The 18,126-nt window shown below is 41.1% G+C and overlaps 1 protein-coding gene across 1 annotated transcript in view; it reads left to right on the forward strand.

Moving 5' to 3' along the window:
* The window catches only part of LOC124719745 (protein shuttle craft), a 258,849-nt gene extending 242,533 nt beyond the window's left edge, over nt 1-16,316 (forward strand). Inside the window, exon 20 of the mRNA XM_047244946.1 lies at nt 12,282-16,316. Coding sequence (XP_047100902.1) covers nt 12,282-12,465 — 184 coding nt within the window. The 3' untranslated portion in view covers nt 12,466-16,316. The remainder of the gene's footprint in view (nt 1-12,281) is intronic.
* Nucleotides 16,317-18,126: the final 1,810 nt, after the last annotated feature.

Raw genomic sequence — 18,126 nt, forward strand, 5'->3', positions numbered from 1 at the left:
CCAGCCCACAATTGTTCACCACTGGTTTGAAGAACGCTGTGGCCAATCCGAGCTAATGATTTATTCACCCAGAGTTTCCGACATGAATACATCCAACATTTATGGGATATAATGTAGAGGTCAGTTCCTGCACAATATCCAGCACCAGCAACACTTCAGCAGTTACGCACAGCTTTAGAGGTAGCATGACTTAATATTTCTGCAAGGGACTCCCAGTGACTTATCAAGTCCATGCCACGTCAAGTTGCTCCACTTCTACAACCCTTTAGATCACATAACATCAACAGATACGAAGAAAGTAAATTGGAAAAAGAAAACACTACATGGCAAGCACCCGTATCATCTAACACAGCCACACATCGATCGAGACGCATCAGACACATGGCTAAGAAAAGGCAATATATACAGTCAGACGGAAGGATTCATGATTGCAATACAGGATCAAACAATAAACACCAGATATTACAGCAAGCATATTATTAAAGATCCCAATACCACAACAGATAAATGCAGACTTTGCAAACAACAAATAGAAACAGTAGATCACATCACAAGCAGATGTACAATACTAGCAAATACAGAATACCCCAGAAGACATGACAATGTAGCAATAATAATACATCAACAGCTTGCCTTACAACATAAACTTATAAAACAACACGTTCCCACATACAAGTATGCACCACAAAATGTACTGGAGAATGATGAATACAAATTATACTGGAACAGAACCATTATAACAGATAAAACACCACCACATAACAAACCTGACATCATACTCACCAATTAAAAGAAGAAATGAACACAACTAATCGAAATATTCATACCCAATACAACAAATATACAGAGGAAAACAGGAGAAAAAAATTGAAAAATACATCCAACTGGCTGAGGAAGTCAAGGACATGTGGCATCAGGATAAAGTTGACATTATACCAATTATACTATCAACTACAGGAGTCATACCACACAATATCCACCAGTACATCAATGCAATACAGCTACATCCAAACTTATATATACAACTACAGTAATCCATAATTATTGATACATGTTCAATTACCCGAAAGTTCCTAAATGCAATGTAACATATACCGTACAGTTAAAAGGAAGTCACGCATGATCAAGGTCCGCGTCACTTTCCATTTTTGACCAGACATAACGTCTGAGAAAAGAAAGAAATAATAATAATAGTAGTAGTAGTAGTAGTAGTAGTAGTACAGGTAACATTAACCTTATTAGTTCTTAGTATTGATGTTTACATTGTTAGTAGATAGTGATATAACTTTTAATTCTACTTACCAAACAATGGAAAATCCAGGATGAAATGTAACAATACCAGAGAAGGGAAGTTGCTACTCACCATATAGCGGAGAGGAGATACTGATTCGCAATAGGCACAATAAAAAGATTCACACAATCGTAGCTTTCGGCCATTAAGGCCTTTGTCAGCAGTAGACACACATATGCGTGTGTGTATCTGTGTCTACTGCTGACAAAGGCCTTAATGGCCGAAAGCTATGATTGTGTGAATCTTTTTATTGTGCTTATAATGACTCAGCATCTCTGCTATATGGTGAGTAGCAACTTTTCTTCTCTGGTATTTTTAATTCTACTTACGCTATTTTACACTATTTATCATGTTAAAATTGTCACTTCTTAAGTAACTATATTATGAAAAGGGTAGTTGCTACTCACCATATAGCGGACATGCTGAACCACAGATATGCACCCAAAAAGACCTTTTGGCAAACAAGGCCTTTATCAAAAGTAGACCACACACACACAGTGTCTGGCAGCTAAAGCCAGACTATGAGCAGCTGCACACGATGGGAGAGGCAACCAGGTGGGGTAAGGAGGAGGCTGGGGCGGAAAGGGGGAGGGATAGGAGGGTAGAGGTGGAGGTAGCAGACGGTAAAGTGCTGCTAGTGGGAGCGTGCAGGGCTGAGGTGGAGAGAGGCATTGGTGCAATTGGGTGGTTAGATGGAGGGTGGGGTAGTGAGGTTAGCAGTGGTGGAGAGGAGAGAAGTAAAAAGACTTGCTGCATTGGTGGAATAGAGGACTGTGTAGTGCTGTAATGGGAACAGGGAGGGGGCTAGATGGGGAAGGACAATGACATATGAAGGTTGAGGCCAGGAGGGTTAGGGGAGTGTAAGATACTTTGTAGGGAGAGTTTCCATCTGCACAATTCAGGAAAATTGGTGAGGGCGAGAAGGATCTAGATGGCACAGGCTGTGAAGCAGTCATTGAAATGAAGAATGTCGCTTTGGGCGATATGCTCAGCAAAAGGGTGGTCCAGTTATCCCTCGGCCGCAATTTGTTAGTGGCCATTGATGTGGACAGACAGCTTGTTGGTTGTCATGCGTATGTAGAATGCAGCACAGTGGTTACAGCTTAGCTTGTAGATCACATGGCTGTTTCCACAGGTAACCCTGCCTCTGACAGGATAGGTGATGTCTGCGACCAGACCGGAGTAGGTGATGGTGGGAGGATGTATGAGAGAGGTCTTGCATCTAGGTCTATTACAAGGATATGAGCCACGAGGCAAGGGCTCGATAGCAGGGGCTATGTAGGGATGGACGAGGATATTGTGTAGGTTTGGCGGGTGGTTGGAATACCGCTGTGGGAGGGGTGGGGAGGATAGTGGGTAGAACATTTCTCATTTCAGGGCTCGACGAGAGGTAGTCGAAACCCTGGCGGAGAATGTAATGCAGTTGCTCCAGTCCCGGATGGTACTGGGTCGAGAGGGGAATTCTCCTCTGTGGCCAGGTAGTGGGTCATTGAGAGGTGGTGGATGACTGGGAAGATAAGGCACGGAAGCCTGTTTTTGTACAAGGTTCGGAGGGTAATTACGATCTGTAAAAGTCCTCAGTGACACCTGTCCCACACATCCTCCTACCATCACCACCTACTCCCGTCCAGTCACAAACATCACCTATCCTATCAATTGCAGGGCTATCTGTGAAAGCAGTCGTGATCTACAAGCTAAGCTGTAACCACTGTGCTGCATTCCATGTGGGCATGACAACCGACAAACTGTCTGTTCCCTAGAACAGGCACCGACTAATTACGGTGGAGGAACAACTGGACTACTTAGCTGCTGAGCATACTGACCAACACAGTGTTCTTCATTTCAATGACTGCTTCACAGCCTGTGTCACCAACACCAGCTTTTCTGAGTTGTGCAGGTGGGAACTCTCGCTGCAATATATCCTGCATTCCTGTAACCCTCCTGACCTCAACCTTCGTAAGTCATTGTCCTTATCCATCTGGCCCCTTTCCCATTTGCATTCCAGCACTACACAGCCCTCTATTCCACTAACACAGCCAGTCTTTTTACTTCTCTCCTTTCCGCTACCGCCCACCTCAATCGCCCGCCTGCCCGCCATCTAACCACCCAACTGCACCAGCTGCCCTACCCTCTCTCCACCTCGTCCCTGCACAGTCCCTACTCCCACTAGCAGCACTTTACTGTCCCCCACCCCTACCCTGCTATCCCTCCCCCTTTCTGTCCCAACCTCCTCCTTCACCCACCTGGTTGCATCTTCCATTATTTCCAGTTGCTTGTAGTCTGGCTTCAGCTGCCAGAGACTGTGTGTGTGTGTGTGTGGGGGGGGGGGGGGGGCGCTTCTATCTGTCTGTTATCTATTTTTAACAAAGGCCTTGTTGGCCAAAAGCTCATTTTGTGAGTCTTTCGTTGTGCCTATCTGTGACTCAGCATCTCCGCTGTATGGTTGAGTACCAGCCTTCCTTTTCATAATATTGTTACATTCCATCTACAGTTCTCCATTATTCACTTCTTAAATAACTATGATGTAAAAAAAACTGTAAGTGTAAAACCTTGGTCCAATGTACGAGGAGGACTGGTTAATTTAAATAAATAAATAGCTGTAATAAGTATGGTTTGTCCTTGTGTATCACTATAACTCCACAACTCAACCTGCAGCCCTATAGGGTTAGATGTTATGGTAATCCTCCATCCACAGAGGTGGTTTCAGTTTGCAACTGTACAGTTTGGGTTCAGAGAATCTGTGCCAAGAGAGGCATCACACCAATAGACTTCTTACAGGAGTTCAGTGAAGCGGCTGGGAATGCTGAATGCCGAAGTGGCAGAGATTTCCTTTAGAATATTTCAGATTGTTGTGGAATGTTCCAGAATGTTATAAAATATTCCAAAAACAGAGAATGATCTCAAATGTTCCAGTATCATGTTGTCATGGGGATAAGTTGCAGGTGAGAGTGGTATATTTAGGCAGTGGTGAAGTGAACTTGACAGTATACTTTTGGAAACTGATTAGAGCAGATCAAAGAAAAGTGAAATAAATTAGTGAATCGATTAAGGTAGTGAACAGTATATTAAAGAGAACTTTACTGTGTTGTAGAATATTAAAATTTAAGAGGCTGTCGAGATGTAAAATAGGAGATCTTGTCAATGATGAAATGAAAAGTATCAGAAAGAACAATGAAGAAATGAAAGAGATGAGGAGCAAGAAGCATATTTAACTTTATCACAGAAGAGAATAAACAGATTGAGAGCAAACTTAACAGATGAACAACAAGATGAAATTGAGGAATTAGAGGAAAGGACCGAGTTGGTCACTCAGCAAGCACACATGGAGAAACTGTTGATGAAGTAAGTAGAGTTACAGTGAAGGAAGTTCGTGAAACATAACAATTGTAAGCATGTGAACAAAACATTAGTATACAGTAAGTGCAATGCAGAAGTAGTAGAAATTTCAGTTTGGCAGGCGAGGCATTCATTTGTAGTCCCACAAAATAGTACAACAAACACAGATGCTTTTTCCTTGGCAAAATAAATCAAGTGTGTCAGTTCTGCAGTGCCACAAAATTCAACAGAGAAACACCAAAAATGTGTTGCACGAGTCATAAAATTTGATATGTACTATTGAAAGTGCCTCCACCAGAATTATTTCATTACGTGACTGGAGAAATTCCAGAATCAAAATATTATATACAGAATATGAGACTGTAAAACGCTTGCTTTTAAGACTTTTGGTGCTACTACGACAAGCAATGAATGGTATCAGTTCAAAGAGGTGGTCACCAGGGGTGCGATCAAATTTTTGAAATCATCTATATGGTAAGATAGATTAGGGTCCCAGGTATATTACCCTACTGAGCTCTCGTTTGCAAGTAATCGACGAAAAGGCTTTTGTAATTTTATGTTAATGTTCTAGACGCTTAAAATTGATAACAATGATTATATGGGCATTGTGGTGCAATAGTTCGCATACCAGCATGACATGTAGACGGTCATGAGTTCGAATCTCGTCAGATGCTTGAAAAGTTTTATTTTTAAAACATTATTGAAATCTTCTTTCAATTAATTGGTTTAAATGTAACTTTTCTCCTATTTCTAATTGTTTGTCACACCATTCTTTTCTCCTATTTCTAATTGTTTGTCACACCATTCTAATCATTGTGTTAACTTTTTCATTTGCTCTTATTTTTTTCTTCCTATCTTCTTTCCTTTCTTTCTTTTTGATTATTTTTAAAAAATAAAAGTTGAAATACTGTATTTACATTGGTTGTGCAACAGTGTCAAAAATCTATTTTTCGTTACGTTCAGAATGAAATTTTCTCTCTACAGCAGTATGTGTACTTCCTGGCAGATTAAAAATGTGCGCTGGACTGTGACTCGAACTCAGGATCTTTGCCTTTTGCTGGCAAGTGCTGTAATGACTGAGCTACCTTACGACAACTCACGACCCATCATCACATCTCTACTTCTGTCAGTATCTTGTCTCGTACCTTCGTAACTTCACAGAAGTTCTGCAAATCTAAGGCCCCAACTTGGAGTCTCAGTCTGGCACACAGTTTTAGTTTGCCAGGAAGTTTTAAGATGTTTATTTTTTGGATGGTAATTGTCATACAAACAGTTAAAACATAAATTCATGTTGCACTGTGGACAAAATAGCGCAGATGAAGATGTAAATGAAAGAAGGGATTATAAATAAAATGATATTAAAGCAAAATAAGGCATAGAAATAATAAATACAATAAAATGGATAAAAATCTAAGACAGTGAAGTGGGAGAAACCAAATGGAAGTCAGTACAAAAAATAATTAAAACCACATCCATAAAGATCCCAAATGAAAAAAAGAGATAGGAAGAAAAAATGAGAGCAATTAAAAAGGCTAATATGGAGGTTGAAGTGATGTGACAAACTTAAACCAATTAGTTGAATAAAAATAATGATCAGAGAGTGTTCAATAAAGATTTAAAAATAAAAAAATTTTGAAGTTCCCAATGAGATTTGAACCCATGACCTAGATATCAGGTTCATATACTAACCACTACACTATGATGCCCATATAATTATCGCCATAATTTTAAGGCTCTAGAACATTCACACAAAATTCCTAACTTTTTTTGGTCAGTTACTTGCAAACAAGAGATTACCAGGAGGAATTGTTGCAGGGTGAGATACCTGGGACCCAAAGCTACATCCACATGTAGATGATTTCAAAACCTCTAACCCACCTCTGGGGACACCTCATTGTTAGAGCTCATTTTCTACAAGTCTTCACAGTACATTTGTCTTGGGCAACATATGGGGGCAGAACATACCATCACAGTACATGAAACAAGTTGACTGAACCATTTGACTGAAACATTGTCCAACAAGAAAACAGTTGTTCTGTCCTTCAGGTTGAAGACTGGTTTGATGCCACACTGCACACTAGTCTTACATTGTGCATGCCTCTTCCTCTCTGCATAACTACTGCAACCTATATCTGTTTGAACCTGCTTACTGCTTTCAAATCTTAGACTCCCCATACAATTTATGCTCCCTACACTTCCCTCCATTATGAATTTTAACGATTTCTTGATGCCCCGGGATGTGTCCCTCCTACTGACCTCTTCTTTTTCTCAAGTTATGTCGTAAATGCATTCTATACTCTTCGTTATTCATTGCTTACTTAATCTATCAAATTTATTTTAGATGTTAGGAGATTAAGATCATCTATATCTCCATATGAAGTTTGTCTCATTTACACAGTCTCCAACATTCACTCATGGACAGACCTGTGTGCACTCCAAAGATTCTCAACTTCCAGAGACACTCTACGTGTCCTCTCAAGGCCCTCAACCAAATAAATACACATCGCTGCTACCCTTTGTCGATGGTGTGTGGCAGTACGAACTGAGGAATATTCAAGTAGAATGGACTGAACTGTTGGAAGCTGACCCCTTGAAACTGGCAGTAAAGCAGACATAGTGCAGACTATGTTTGTTTTATTCCAGCACATGTTCACAAAACTTTTTTTTGTTGGACTATCTATTTTGGTCAGTGGTGGCTATCTTCAGATCTGCAGAAAAAAGTGGAAACTGGGTGCAACTATTAGGCAGTTTACATCTCGTAAACAATATATTATAATGCAATGAAAAATATTACTTTCATACATATAGTATGTGTGGGCCTAAAAAGGTGAAGAAGTACCTGATTAGAAAATGTCTTGGTATAATAATCACCAGGAGAGAGGGAAAAAAAATTCAGTTTGGCTTTGTCGAACGTAACAAAAAATATGATACGAACTACGTCATAGTGGCAGCAAAGACATAATGTAAATGGCACTACTGTTGACAACAAAAAATACATTTGTGTTGCAAACTCGTTGGGTGTCACTACTGTATGCCTATTTAACGTATATACAGGGCTGCTATAAATTATTCATTCATTTTTCAGAGCTATCTATTTTCCAAAGTATTACATGTTCAAATATGGTTGATGCATGAATAGAGCTGTAAACTCGCTAAGTTTATGGTTTGTACACTAAGAATGTTCTAAGAGTGCCCCCTCTGGTCACACGTCACATGTCTGAGTGGTAGTCATGTTCGTTCCGTACTTTATGTAGTGACATCCTGTCAATGGCCGTCGTTGTAACACTGATGCATTCTCTGAAGCTGTGTGTGTTCTCGGCAATCGGGGTATGTAAACACAATCCTTAACGTATCCCCGAAGTCACGAGGTATTAGGTCAGGTGACCTAGGAGGATGAGGGAAAAGAGCCACATCATCTTCAGCCCTATGCCGAATCCAGCGATACTAAAGTTCATCATTTTGGTACTCTGTGCTCCAGTGAGGTGGTGCCTCATCTTGCTGGAAGTTGAAATTCTCTGTTGTAGCAGTAAACATCTTGCATATTCCAACACAAAAACTCTCTCCTTACTTTGTCACCATTTTCTCAAAGCGCTGCACTCATAACACCAACTGTTGGCACGATGGAGACTGTGTGTGTTTACAGTTCTATTCGTAAACCAATCATACTTGTACGTGCAATACCTTGGGAAATATAAAAGTCTGAAGACGAATTGATCACTTACAGTGGCCCTGTACAGTTATATAAAATGCAATCAATTAAAAACTTGCAATTATGCAGAAACTGGTAAGGTCTGAAATTATGAGATGAGATGTTATACGTTTTTACAGCAATATGATGAAATATGTTAAAAGTGCAAAAGAAATTAAATTTTGAATTTATTAAAAATGAAATAAGTGGCGACATGTGATCTGAAGATGGTCACCACTGACAACAATAAATTATCTGAGTACAATTTTTTTTTATCATAGACTCGAATAAAAGAAACAAATTTCACGCTTCGTGGATTGCTGTTTTTATTCATGACGGTCAGCTCGGGAAGGCAGAAATGTGCAATTTAAATAAGATGGAAGCAGTACTGAAAAATGTTGACTTCGTACTTGAAATATACAGGCAGAGAAAAACAACCTGATGATAAGGTCAGAGGAGAGGGTGAGGGATCTCGAATTGAGCAAATTTTTCCAAACATTCATAGATTGGAAATGCATGTGATGGAGCTACAGCTAGTTAGTGATGAGCACATGGCAGATTCATGTTTAAACTAACTTGCCCCAGCTCGTGCCTTTTATGCTAAATAGCACTGTTACTATTTAAAAGGTAATGGTTCCACTGGACAGTGAAAGCTAGGCTGGATATCAATTGCCTGTGGGGGTTACTCTGTTATCCTGTTGATTTAAAAAGGAAATAAGCTGTACTGCAGTAAGCAGACATACACAAACATGTTTGCACATTGGAAAAATTTTACCCATTCTATTTTTAAACAGACAAAAGGACTTAATGCAGGGAACTGAAGTGTTTCCAAGTGTTAGCTGACAATATTGTGAAAAGTGTTAGTCAACTGTTATAATCATATCACCTATAGTCTTAATTACAATGTCGTGTCCACTTGAGAAAAGCATTTTCAAAGAGGAGTATTTTGTGGTCTGGTTTTTACTTTCGCAAAGTACACAACCATCAGAAATAATCTCTCAAATGAACAAATAATACACCAGTTGTTGCACAAACTGTGCAAGTTTTTACACATGAATGAAAACGCTTAAGTGTCCACAAAAACGCGAGTTATGAGCACCGCTTGGAGTGTCCATTAGCAGTATCGACCTCAGTGTCAGCTTGTATTGATTCAATTATCTGAGAAAACTGATTCCTTACAGGTAAACAAACCGAAATACAGCAAAACTTCTGCAAGTTGGGTTTCCAGAGAGCATTCTGCCCATCACAAAGAACACAGATTTTATATTTGCACTGAGCTCCAAAATCATTCCAGTAATGGAGGTGATATATTTTTTGATAGGATGCTAACCTGTGATGAAACTGGGATGCATCATTTCTAGCCAGAATCAAAGCATGGGGTGGAAACACCTTGAATTGCCTGTCTGTAAGAAATTTGAAACACTACAATCACCTGGGACAGTTATGGTTATCCAGAGTGTCTACGGTTAATTTTCTGTGACTGTTTTGTAGAAACATTTGTCTATCAATACTGTATACCACTCTGGCACAATTGGGAATGAAGTCAAGCCCACGCCAAAGATTGAGTGTCTGGGAGGGCAGTTCGAAAGACAGGGCTCAATCACGTATGGTGCAGCTAAACGAATAATTGGGGAAAAAAGAATGGAAAGGAAACAGGATGGGAAGGAGATAGGAAGGAACTGTTAACTTCCAGCCGCAAAGGGCATTGGAGCAATGCACCAGTGGGAGTTGAAAATCTGAATGGTTGCCTGCACTGTCTCGGCCATGTGAACAAACTTCCCATCAGACCCAAATTCCCATTTTTCCCACTCACCCTGCCACAAAGACAACTAAGCATTAAGTCCTTGAAACTTCCTGGCAGATTAAAACTGTGTGCCCGACCGAGACTCGAACTCGGGACGTTTGCCTTTTGCGGGCAAGTGCTGTACCAACTGAGCTACCAAAGCACGACTCACGCCCGGCCCTCACAGCTTTACTTCTGCCAGTATCTCGTCTCCTACCTTCCCCCAGGCTGTGGCTAAGCCATGTCTCCGCAGTATCCTTTCTTTCAGGAGTGCTAGTTCTGCAAGGTTCGCAGGAGAGCTTCTGTAAAGTTTGGAAGGTAGGAGACGAGATACTGGCAGAAGCAAAGCTGTGAGGGCCGGGCGTGAGTCGTGCTTCGGTAGCTCAGTTGGTAGAGCACTTGCCCGCGAAAGGCAAAGGTCCCGAGTTCGAGTCTTGGTCGGGCACACAGTTTTAATCTGCCAGGAAGTTTCATATCAGCACACACTCCGGTGCAGAGTGAAAATCTCATTCCGTTAAGTCTTTGCTTGCGCGTTTCTGATTCCCGTAGGAGTTCAGAGATCGGTTGTGCACCTGCACTAAAACTTTCTCATCAAACAGCCGTCACGACAATTGAATTATAGATATGAGTCATGTCTGACAGAACATACACCCCTCATATACTGGGCGAGCCAAAAAGGGCTTTACAACTTTGCAATGGCATAGAAATTTATTGACATAACTTATGAATTGGTAGAGGTGTCGTTTCGTAGCAGTCAGTCTCAGGTATCACATAAAAGTTTAAAATCTCATTTTGGTTATGCGATTAACATGTATGATTTGGCAAGCATCCCACCGGTTATCGGTTTCTTCCCACACTCCTTGCAGCAGTTGGGCGTAACTTGTGCAACGGCAGTGTAGATTTGATTTTTCAGGTTGGCTAAATTGTTTGGTAAAGGAGGAACATACACACGGTCTTTAATAAAAGCCCAGAGAAAGAAATCCAGTGGTGTCAAGTCTGAGGAGTGAGGTGGCCATGCGATTGACCCTTCACGGCCAATCCGACGATCAGGAAAGCGATTGAGGAAACCTCGAACTTCTGTCGGGAAATGAGGTGGTGCACTGCGTTGCTGGTAGCAAACCGTCCCATCTCGGTCGTCTTCATTGCTCTGTGAAATTAAAAAGTTTTCGAGCACAACCAGACACACAATACCAGTGACTGTTTTCTCCATGAAGAAGAATTTGCTAAGAGCACAAAAGACATTAACTTTTGGGGGTGTCACGAACTTGTTCCAGGATTGGACACGGAATTTTGCTGTCTCATATTTACGCCAAAAAGTTGTTGCAGAGTTCGTTTCACGAAACCGAAACACACAGTAAGCGCACTCCACACTAGTGAAAGTAGCCATTTTAACTGTGCACTACATGAATCAAACTTGAGGTTGTTTGCTACAAAACGATACATCTACCAATTCTGTAAGTTATCCCAGTAAATTTCTATAGCACTCCAAAGTTGTAAAGTCTTTCTTGATTCACTCTGTATATAATTCTAAGACACTTTTGCTGGAAACTGTTGGCAGAGTGGTTTGGGAGCTCCTGCTTCGTCCTTCTCAGAGTCGTGACCTCAACCCTTCAGATTTTTATCTGTTCAGTTCAAGAAAAGAAGCCTCGTATGGTGTAAAGATCCATAGCAATGAAGGGGAGCCGGCCGGTGTGGCCGTGCGGTTCTAAGCGCTTCAGTTTGGAACCGCGTGACCGCTACGGTCGCAGGTTCGAATCCTGCCTCGGGCATGGATGTGTGAGATGTCCTTAGGTTAATTAGGTTTAAGTAGTTCTAAGTTCTAGGGGCTGATGACCTCAGTAGTTAAGTCCCATAGTGCTCAGAGCCATTTGAACCATTTGAATGAAGGGGAAAGGAAAAAAATGTACAGAAAGGTTTTGAGATCGAGGCAAAGAATGCTCTGCTGAGGAATGAAAAGACATAGTCAGTGGGACAGGAGCATGGAAGGTGGTGAGGATTATGTGAAAAAATAGACAAAAACTGTACTGATTAAATAAATCATTTTTCCGGTACAGTTATTTGCTTAATTATTGAAAATACTTGTATCAGGTTGTCCCTATGTTAGTTGTGTAACACAAAGAGGTTCAATTGCATGTGTCCTTCATTTGTTTTTTACTGATACCGACCATTTGTACTTTCCAAAGGCCGATGGAAGTTCTCAGTGCGAGCAGCCCTTCACAGCAACAGCAGCCGCTATCTGAAAGAGAGTCTTCCAGCTGGGTGACCATGGTGGGCCCCAGCACCGGTACTGTGCCGACAGCGAGCTCGTCCACTGCGGCCACCGCCACACAGCCCCGACAGCAGTCGGAGTACGGCGGCGAGTCCTAGCGGCCACTGGGGGACGACTGCACCACGGCAGAACTCCTCCGCTGCTGCCAGACGCGGTCCACGAGGAAGTTTCACGGCGTGGCTTACGGTACCGGATTCTCCGCCATCATGAGACGTCGTAACGTTTGTGACGAGGGGAGCCTTACGCTTCCGGACGGCTGCACTGTCGTCCCGACAGGTTACTCCTGCCGAGTCTGCAAATTACTGGTTGTCTGTTGTTAAGAGCACTGTTTGCCTTACAGAGGAAATTTCCACTTTGAGAGAAGTTGCTTTTATTGAGTTCTAGTAATACCTATTTTATCGTGCCGCTAGTTGGTATTGGGTATTTTGTTGCTGACAAGTTCATTAAATAATATTGTTACAGTCTTTATGTGGAAAATAAGCCACAGTAAGTGTATTTTAACTTTACTACATATTATGCAAGAGATAGACCATTTACATCATTTGAAATTTTTTGAGGGGAGGGGCGGAGGAGGTGAAGCAGAGACTGGGAGAGAAATAACATGCAATTTATTGTGCCTGTGCAGAATTCTTTGTTTTGATAATATCTGTATAGCGTGTGCCTCTTGTTGCCTGGTAATTGTTGAACCAGTAGATTGAATCCAATTTTTGAGCCAGCACGTGACTTTGTCAGTTACCTAACCGAGCTTCTCCAGGGTCAGGTATTGTTGTTCAGGCTACTGCTGTAATATTTGGTAATTAAAAAGAGAAAAAAAAAACAGATTTGGGCCTGTTGTCCTAGATTTGTGTAAATGGGCATATATGTAATGTTATCACTGCATTAGCTCCATATTGTTAATCTATACTCTTAAGGTTGATGAATTATTCAAACTTTGTGAACTTATTTTATAAAAATCCAGCAAGTGTGAGACGGCCATGATATAAGTGGATTGACCTACAGTCCCTAGATTAATTCTACTGTTTCATTCCTGTTATGGATGATTCCACAGAAGTTTGAAGACAAACTTGTTATTTATATGATTACTATATTTACAATTATGAGTATTGCTTATAGATTAATTTTATTTGACTGTGTGTGTGATAGCCAGACACCACCATCCTTCATTGTTGCATTCTGTTGTATACATAATTTAGTGAGAGATTAAAAATGTGGGCAGGATACGTAATCAAATTTTGACTTCTGTCTTGTGCTGCAACACTTTCTGAATTGTAAATTTCTTTTGTCGTGTACCCATTTTCTTGTCATTTGTTTTTGCCCGTGACACCAAAATCTTCAGGTTAGAAAATTGAGTGGAGCCAATTCTGTCCAGGATGCCTTTGCTCTAAATGTTGTCTCCCAGCATTACATTGATATTTGTTTGCAATTAATTGCCTGGGCAAGGCCTTTATATTTATGTGCAGACATTCATCACAGCATTCAAGGACTTATGAGGATGTTTTTGGAGCTTTCATTGTTGAACACCAGTAAAATGGCACACATTGCTGTAATCCGATCAAAATGGACAAGCTTGAACTCTGCCTGCAGAAATTGCACATCTTCTGACACCAGTCACTGACAGCTTGGCATCACAGGACAGTTTGTAGAATAGGCAAATAACTGTTTCAGATGAGTGTCAATCCCCCCTTGCACGTGTCTGAAACGGGGAGGGGCATCTGTGTTACTATATGTCTAAAACAGTAACCTGTTCCAGTTACAAGTCACCTGTCTAACTGCTTTTAGGGGCAACAAAAAATTAATGTTCAGTATTTCCTATAATTATTGACCAAATTTGAAATACTGTCATAATCTACTCAGTAAGAGATATGACCTAATGTTAAAGGTTTAACGCTGTCTGATATTACATGTACATTATTTATTTTGTGTAAGGAAACAAGGACGAGCCTGATTACTAGGAAGTCATGATGCAGGTTTTGTTTACTTTACTTGTCCATAAGGTGGCTATTGTATCGTATTTATGAGGTTCCGTTTGGTTATATTAAACAAACGTGTACAGATACAGAAAAATATTTATTGTACAAAAATCTGCAACTGCTAAACTACTTTTCTACACAGCTTCCGAAATTTTGTAGACACTTGTCACAGCGTGGCACAAGTTTTTGTATGCCTTCTTCATAGAAGGTTGCCACCTGTGTATTCAACCGTGTGGTAACATGTTCTTTCAGCTCGTCATCATTTTTCAGTAGCAATTTCATGAATTTGTGAACGTGAGATTTGCGGAACTTCCATAGCAAGGGCACTAAGTGTAAACTTGCGGTTGTGCTTAATCTTATCTTCAGTTGTGTGAACCAGTTCATCAGTAACCACAGACGGGCATCCACTTCCTTCCTCATCGTGCACTCGACCACGTCCTTCATTGAACAGTCTGACCCACCTTTTAACCATTGAATCACTCATAGCATTTTGTCTGTAAACCTCTCAGATTTGCCAATGAATTTCCTTTGGTTTAACTTTCTTTGCATTTAGAAAACGAATCAAAGATCTGATTTCACATGCGGTGGCATTTTCAATTACAGCTGACATTATAAAGAAGCACTAAAAAGCACACGTTGGCAGCAGAGCGATCTGAAAATGGCGAACATGTCTTCTCCTCGAGTCAGAGTAACTTCCGTGCACGATCGGAACTGAGATCGTAGCGCTGCTGCAGATAGAAACAGAAACTTTGTGGACGATCCTCGTACATTGTCCCATGCCAGAACATGCTATGAATCGACGACAGACCCATTCATTACTCAGTGCTATTCAGAGACATACAGTACAATGCGATGGAGCATTACCAGTACAGATTTGAAGAACTCGCTGATATACATCTTACGTATGGGGAAGTACGTTACAATGCTCTCTCTGCTGAAGGACTGTAAAGGGAACGATTTCCTGACAGGCATTGTCCATCATGATGAGTGTTTATTTCTCTTGATAACCGAATGCGGGAAACTGGTTCGTTGGAAAGGAGAAACAAAGAACCTGGCAACATGAGGACAACTCGCACTCCTGATTTTGAAGAGGAGGTGCTGGACCCCACTACAAGTACTCGTCATATTGCATGCGAAACGGGCGCTGCACGTACTAGCGTGTGCCGAGTACTCTGCGAACAATTATTACTCCCGTATCGCCCACGAGTTCATGCAATGCTTGTGACTGACCTGTACACCAAGTGTCAATAGTCGCTCCAACAATGAATTGATTGAGCAGATTTCCTCAAGACCGTGCTGTTTACCCACGAGGTCTCACTTGATCGTGATGATATTTCGAACGGCAGTAACAGTCATGTGTAGGTTGAGGAAAACCTCGTGCTGTAGGACAGTCACACGATTGGACATTTTACTGTGAATATCTGGGCCAGCATTGTAGGCGACAACCTCATTGGGCCATATCTTCTACATGGCCATCTGATTGGCCAGCTGTGCTCATGGTTCATCCAAAGAATTCTACCAGAGTTGTTGGAGAACGTACCCTTGGCTGTTCGTGAGAGGATGTGGATACAACATGACGCTGCACTACCTCACTTCAATGTGGATGTCCACAAACATCTCAGTGCTGTATTTTCTGGTCACTGGATTGAAAGGGGAGGTCCTATTTCATGGTCTGAGAGTCCACCTGACTTGAATCCCCTTTATTATTTCCTATTGGGATATCTAAAGTCATTTGTGTGTGAGACCTCTGTGGACACAGAGATCGAATTAGTTGCCAGAATTGTAGCTGCCTGTGATGTAATTCAAAATACACCAGGGAAATTTGTCAGGGTGCACCAGAATCTTGTTCGCCAATGTCATGATTGCATTGAGGTTGATGGCTCTCAGTTTCAGCACGTTTTGTAAGATACAGGACAAATAGTACGGGTCATTGTATCAATGATGGTATCTGTAGTTAACTGTAACTAATGTAAATAAACGAGCAGAGAGTTATACAATTTTATTACTATTATCTCCGTAACCCGCCTTCTCCGGCCCCAGGTTCCCTACCTCAAATTTTTCAGTGGAACATCCTCTGTCCTGTTACATTTTTGCACACTGTTGCAGAAACAGTCTGTATGTCTAATGCAGCATACATTGTGGTGCGCAAATTATCCAGGCTGTTCTTCCAGTGTTTCGTAATGAGAGCACTTCGCAACTTCTAACAAACTTTAAACATCATTTTAAACCTTTTAAAAAGTTTTTATTGCTTACAGCTCTACAAAATATCACTTAATAGATATTGTTTATGGTGCAAAACATACGTGGGGGGGGGCACCCGCGCGGTGTTGTTTATGTTGTTTTAAAAACCTTTACCACTAAATCTATTTTGCAGACAGTTTCCACATGTACCACTGAAGATATCACTGTACAACACATAGTTTAGGAGGAAACTAGCTTTTCTGAAAAATGTTAGTAGTTCTGAATATTGGTTGTAGAAATGTTTATATAATTTTGAAAAACAATTGTTGGAAGATAGTTCTCATATGGCTCTACCATATATGGTCTACAATTACTGAATTTCAAAAAAAATTAAATCTGAGTGTCAATATTAAGAAAACAAAAGATTCCTGCTTACCCTATTGTGGAGATGTTGAACTACAGACACACACAACAAAAGACAAATAAACAAGTAAGCTTTTGGTCAATAGGTCTTCTTCTGGGGCAGACAACACACACAGTCACGCGAAGGCAACTTGTGGCTTTTTTTTGCATGAATGTGTGTGAGTATTATTTGTCTTCAGAAGATGGCCTTTTGGCCAAAAGCTTACTTGTTTTGCAGTCTTTCTGTTGTGCCTGTCTGCAATTCAGTATATCCACTATATAGAGTGCTTTTCATAATATTGTCCTCATTCCACCCTGGATGAACCTGAGTGTCATAAGTGACATTGAACTACGTGGTTATAATTAAACTGACAGTGCTGCAGTGTGGGCTGTGTGCTGTAAGCAGTCAGAATGTGGTGTGGGTGCAGGAAAAGGGGAAGAATGATCAAACACATCATAATGGTGATTTTGGCACGTTTATTAGGATATAACTCGTGAGACTGATTAGGTGTGTTCAATATGGTCTAAAGGCTGGACGACATGGTGTGTCTGTAATACAGCATGGCCAACAATTGCTCACAGGATATGCTATGTAATCAAATCAATATGTTGTCGAGTGCTAGCGTTCAGATCAGGAAGAGCCGGGTACATCCCTGACAGACACGATGTTTCAGATACGCAGACAACCAGAAGTCGTACAGATTTAGGTCGAAGTGTATAAATGGCTGCACATATTGGAAGTGTTTAGCGATGATGTGGTTGTTAGCGAAATTTTCTCAAAGCAAATCTTCCAACTGGCAAGCTATGAGGGCTGTTCAATAAAGAATGATGATAATTTTTTTATGATCATAATTTCTCACACTAAAATTTAATCTTATAATATTCTGTTAGCTTAATGTGCAACACACACACAGTAGTAGTTTCATTGTTGGGACTCCTGGTTCCCGCCTGTGAGAGGCAGGCGAGGTCAGACATGTTTAGTACCGCCTACCGCTGCAATGGAGCTAACACGCGAGGAACAATGTGCGGCTTTGAAATTCTGCTTTCATCTCAACAAATCTTCAGCTGAGGCCTATACAATGTTACAGGAGCCCTATGGAGAGTCTGTTCTTCCCTACAGCACAGCTCGAAGGTGGTTTAAAATGTTTTAAAGAGGGGAGACAGTCAATTTCAAAGGAAGATGGACCCGGTGCTCTAGTTACTGCT

This window comes from Schistocerca piceifrons, chromosome 11, assembly GCF_021461385.2.
Source record: "Schistocerca piceifrons isolate TAMUIC-IGC-003096 chromosome 11, iqSchPice1.1, whole genome shotgun sequence".
Classification (NCBI taxonomy): Eukaryota; Metazoa; Arthropoda; class Insecta; order Orthoptera; family Acrididae; genus Schistocerca; species Schistocerca piceifrons.